The 4,930-nt window shown below is 58.1% G+C and overlaps 1 protein-coding gene across 2 annotated transcripts; it reads right to left on the bottom strand.

Moving 5' to 3' along the window:
• Positions 1 to 287: 287 nt before the first annotated feature.
• Positions 288 to 1,612, bottom strand: LOC109517041 (trichohyalin-like). Of its 2 annotated transcripts, XM_019871933.1 has the most exons (2): positions 925 to 1,612; positions 288 to 894 (listed from the first exon to the last, which is right to left on the bottom strand). In XM_019871933.1, exons 1-2 carry the CDS (start codon positions 1,075 to 1,077, stop codon positions 301 to 303), a joined length of 747 nt encoding a protein of 248 aa, XP_019727492.1. In that variant the 5' UTR covers positions 1,078 to 1,612; the 3' UTR covers positions 288 to 300. The 2 variants fall into 2 exon arrangements, with proteins under 2 accessions (XP_019727492.1, XP_019727491.1); XM_019871932.1 differs by having other exon boundaries at positions 288 to 1,612.
• Positions 1,613 to 4,930: the final 3,318 nt, after the last annotated feature.

The following is a 4,930-nucleotide window of genomic DNA, read 5'->3' as shown; positions in this document are numbered from 1 at the left end:
GCAACGTGCCATGCACCGTGCCGTGACATCGGTGTGGCGATGACATCGGATCATCCGGTCGGACGCCGCGGCGGTCGTCCCGATCCCGCCGTTTATACTTACATTCCTCTGAGGCGAATGAGAACTTGACTGTTGTGGTTTTGCTCCAGAGAGTCCACAAAGTCCTCCTGCTCCTCGTCCCGCGGCAGCTCCTCCACGTGTCGCTCCTCTTCCTGCGGCGAATTCCCCGTTTGTTGCCGCTCCTGCTGCCGCGCTGCGTTCTCCCGCAGCCCCCCGTCGTCCCGATCCCGCCGTTTATACTTACATTCCTCTGAGGCGAATGAGAACTTGACTGTTGTGGTTTTGCTCCAGAGAGTCCACAAAGTCCTCCTGCTCCTCGTCCCGCGGCAGCTCCTCCACGTGTCGCTCCTCTTCCCGCGGCGAATTCCCCGTTTGTTGCCGCTCCTGCTGCCGCGCTGCGTTCTCCCGCAGCCCCCCCTCCGTCGGTTGCTCTTCTTGGGACGGCACGGCATCCCGCTGCGCCTGCCGCAGCTCCTCCTCAAGCCGCTCCCGCCGCATCTCCTCAGCGTGACCCTCCACGCCGTCAGCGAGCCGCACCTCTTCCAGCTGTTGAGCCTCCTCTTCCTCCTCTTGCACCTCCTCCTGCGGCATCTCCTTGATGGGTTGCTCTTGCCGTTGCCGCAGACCCTCTTCTTCGTCCTCTCGTACCCCATTCTCCCGTTCGTCCTCTACCCGCGCCTCCTCAGGTGCACCCACCTGCTCCGTACCGGCGGCCCGCTGCACCAACTCCTGCGGCGTCTCCTTGATGTCTTCCTCTCCCTGCTCCTGCACCTCCTCCTCAATTTGACCCTGCGGCTCCGCCGCTTCCTGATTGTGCACCTCCCCAGGTTGATGCTCCTCTTCCAGGTCGACCGCCTGTTGCGCCTCCTCTTCGTCTTCCCCCCGTTGCTCCTGGTCAGCCGGCTGTACCTGTTCCGGTCGCGCCTCCTCCTCGATTTCCATCGCCTCTCCCGGTTGCGCCGCCGCCTCCTCCTCCTCCGGGGGTATCGGGGCCTCCTCTTGGCCGTGGGTGTTCATGTGGGCGTGGAGGAGGCGGAGGAGGAGGAGGAGCGGGGGGAGGAGGAGGCCAGGATGGAAGGTCCAAAGTTCCTCAACTTCCTGTTTGTGGACGGACGGATCTCTGCGACGATGATGAGGAGTTGACGGGTGGAGGGAAAGGTGGAGGAAAAGCGGGAGCTGCGAACTTCTGGACGCTCCAGAGCATCGGATTCCTCGTCCAGGACTGTGTCGCTGTGGCAACGCAGGCAGGAAGCGCACGGCAGTGAGGATGGACAGAGAGAGAGAGAGCGAGAGGGAGGGAGAGAGAGAGGGCGGCGGCAGCGGAGCACGTTAGCCGGCGTTACCGTGGCAACGCCAAAGCGGGCCGGTTGCTAAGAGTGATGGAATCCTGCAGTCGACGCGCCATCAGCCAGCGCACTTGTCCTTTCTCTCCTTCTTTCTTCTGTCTGTCATCACCGCTTTCAGCCGCCCTTCGCCTCCTATTCTCCACGCCCCCCCTCCCCCCTCCCTACTTTCCCGTGTCCTCGCCTGCCCCCTTTCCTTCCTCCTTCAAATGTCTGGTCCTTTCCCCCTTTCCACCCCCTCTCCTCCCTGCTCTCAAACTCCGTATCTCCCTCCCTTTCTCCTTCTTTGTCGCCCTCCGCTCCTCCTCTTTGCTTTCCATCGTCTTTTTTTTGTTGTTTGTTTTTTTATTCTTTTGAGACGACGACACGCCGGCGGCGCGGACGGGCACCTTGTGCGGAAGTCTTCGTCTGCATCGCGATTGGCCGCCGCCGCCGCGCGGCCGCTCTTCCGCGCCCGGCCGCGTCTTCCCGTCGGCCGGAGAAGGTCACCTGCCGGAGCCGTGACGTCACACGCACAAGGACACTTTGCCAAGAAAGCGGACGTGGAGCTCCACGGCGACGACAGAAAGGGAGAAGAAGACAAAAAGCGAGCAAATGATGGCAAGCTCCCCGCTGCGAGAAGCGCCCCGACTTGCGCGTCGTTGTTGGCGGGACGTTGACAAATTCAGATGGGAACAATTCAAGTCAGAGGTCGACATTTTCGGAGTTTCCGAACGTATCAAAGATTCGAATAGTTCAATCAATGAATGAAACGCACCCCAAAAATCTTCTGGTCTAAAATGGATCGATGAAACGGAGAGTGAGACGAGCGAATTTTGAAAAATGAACAGTTGAAAAATCAAAGAAGAAACATTGGAAGAGTTTGCACCCGAATTCAAACCCTTTGGCGCCCACTGCTGGTCAAATGGGAGCACAGACCCACGAGACCCTTTTTTTTTTTTTTTCATCGTTTTGCTTTTTTTCGACTCGTGATGGTTTTTCCGTTGAGATTTTTTACATGAAAAAGATTCTGATTTGTTTCGGGGATATTTTCGCTTTTTAGAATATTGGGATTGATATGACAAAAATAACTAGATGTTTTTTTTTTTAACTTAAATTGTTTCATGTATTTGAGATTTTTTTTTTCCCGATTTGGATTGGACCTATCGTAAGTTATTTTCATCTCACGGTTATCGGTCATCGGTGTCCTGATGGGGATGTTGCGCGTCCGTTTGAGTTTGCAAAGAAGGACTCGCCGTGGCGACCGCATGTTCGGTCAGTCGTGCCGTTGATGGCGCGTTGATTGCCGCTCTCCAATCAGCGCGGCATAATTAGGCGCTGACGTCCTCGGCTGCGCGCGGCGTCCAAAAACAACAAGCCGCGTTCGTTCAGCTTGCGCGTCGATCGCTTTTCAAAAGACGTCGGCGAGAAGTTGGCGACGCGCGCAACCGGCGAGGCCCCGCGGGAGGCGCCATGTTGACATCTGACCTGTTCCGGGTGCGGCAGCGGCGGCGGCGATGCGGGTCCCGGGGTCCAGGCCGGAGCAGAAGGACCCCATGGTCGAGCGGAGGTTGAGGTGGCGGAGCGCAGCGTCACCGCGCACGCTCCGGTGGAGGCCCAAGCGTCGGCCGGCTGTGCCGTCGCACTCCTGACGATGACGAGGAAGAGAAGCGGCAGAAAGGGCGTGGGGAGGTGGCTGGGCGGGTAGGGGGGAGGGGGGTCCACTTTGTCACCAGCGCAACAACCCGTGACGGGATATGATGCCAATGAGCTCACCGCATGATGCAAGCGCTCGGCTCACCTTTTGACCTTTCATCGGCATCCTTTCACTTGGGTGACTTTCACTTCAATTATTTGACGGCAAGTCAACACTGAGCGCCATTTTATTGGACAGAATTGGACTTGAGTGAATTACCCTCAAGTGACATGACGGCAAGGCATTTCTTTTCCTTAATGGTCCTATTTCGTCATACATTCGATTTTCATCTCGGCCCGCATGAAATTTGAATGCATTTCATTTCATTCCCCCCAAAAGTGATGCGGATGAATTGAATTGAACAGGCGCCCGTGTCATACGATGGAATGAAAATCATGAGCGACAAATGACAAATTCAAGTCTCGGTCATGAGAGACGCGCGGGGATGGCGAGTGTCCACCAGAGGACGCCACTTCCTCGCGTTTTGACGCTGGCGGGCCCTGACGCAAACCGCCAAAGTTGGCCAAAGCCGGCCGAAGAGTCACTCGCCGCGTCCTGACGACCGCTGCGAAACGAGGACGAGACTGTGCAAACGAGAGCCACAAGGCCACGGGAACGAGCGATGCTTACGCAACGTACGGAGCTACTTTCGTCTCTCCAAACGGCAAGCAGCGGTCACAGATGGGGGTCGACACCCGATGCGCATTGGATCGGAGTCTCGCGGTTCCGCTTCCGGCACCCCGCGGAAGGAAATGTGCGGCGTCGCCGCGTCACGTTGGCGTCCTTTGCGCGCGCCACCGCGGGCGGGTCTTGTTCCGCAAACGCTGGCCCGCACGCGTCCTCGAAGGCCCGGGCCTTGCCCGACGGCCTTGTGCGCACGTGTGTGCGCACATGCGTGTGAGCGCAGCTGGGCTTCTATTTATGTTGGAAAAGATCGCGCTCGTTTCCGAGAACATTTCAGTGCGGAGAAAAAGAAGGAAGGCAACAGGTTTTTTTTTTTTTCTCTTTTGGCCTTCAAAGGGGACCTTTGGCACGCGCATGGTCGGCATGCTCGTTGTGTTCTTGGCTTGTACTACTCGATGTGCTTCATGGGAGCGACGACTTTCAGGGAGGAGAACAGAAATGCGCGAAAGCCCTCATGAGGCACGCGCGCGCACAAAGAAGGGATGAAGGAAGGATCGGACGAGGAAAAAGTGCTGACGGGCTCCCTTCTGCGTGTTGACACATGAGTCAGAAAACCCATCGTGCGTGCGTGCTGGCAGTTGGTCAAGTCAAACATGAGAAGCTCCCACTGCAACATCTGACAACCATTAGTGCTATCACCCCCCCCCCCCCCCCCACCCCCTCTCCCCCCCACCACCACTTTCCACTTTGCAGCGTCATCCCACTTGGTCGGAGGACTAAGAGGGCGGAGGAGTCGATGCGGCCAGCGCCAAGGTGGACTCCGTGCGTCAGCAAAGGCGAAGAGGCCGTCGACTGAATGGCGGAGGCGGGCTGCAAAGCGCGCCGGCGAGCGGCCTTCTCCGCGGGAGGGACGCCGCGAGCAAGCGTCCCGCACTTCAGTCCCGCCGTCGCCTCTTCTGACTTTCTCGTTGACATTTGACTCCAGTGAGAAGTTTGCATTTTTTTTTTTTGGTTTCGTTTCTCCTCTTGCGCCCCGTCGGCTTTGCGTCTCGTCGCGTTTCAGCCGTCGTGTGGTATTGCGCCGTTTTTGCGTCACGCGGCGCTGCCTTCGCATGGCTTCGGGCAGAGGCCCAACATGCTTCCAATCACGTCAACTCGGCTCGAGGCAGAAGGGGGAGGAAAAGGAGGAGACTTGGACAAGGCAAAGGAGCAACCCCGGGGTGGGGGG

This window comes from Hippocampus comes, unplaced genomic scaffold (assembly GCF_001891065.2).
Source record: "Hippocampus comes isolate QL1 unplaced genomic scaffold, H_comes_QL1_v1.1 scaffold277, whole genome shotgun sequence".
Lineage (NCBI taxonomy): Eukaryota > Metazoa > Chordata > Actinopteri > Syngnathiformes > Syngnathidae > Hippocampus > Hippocampus comes.
The sequence above is the reverse complement of the archived record's forward strand: the minus strand, read 5'-3'. Positions and strand labels throughout refer to the sequence as shown.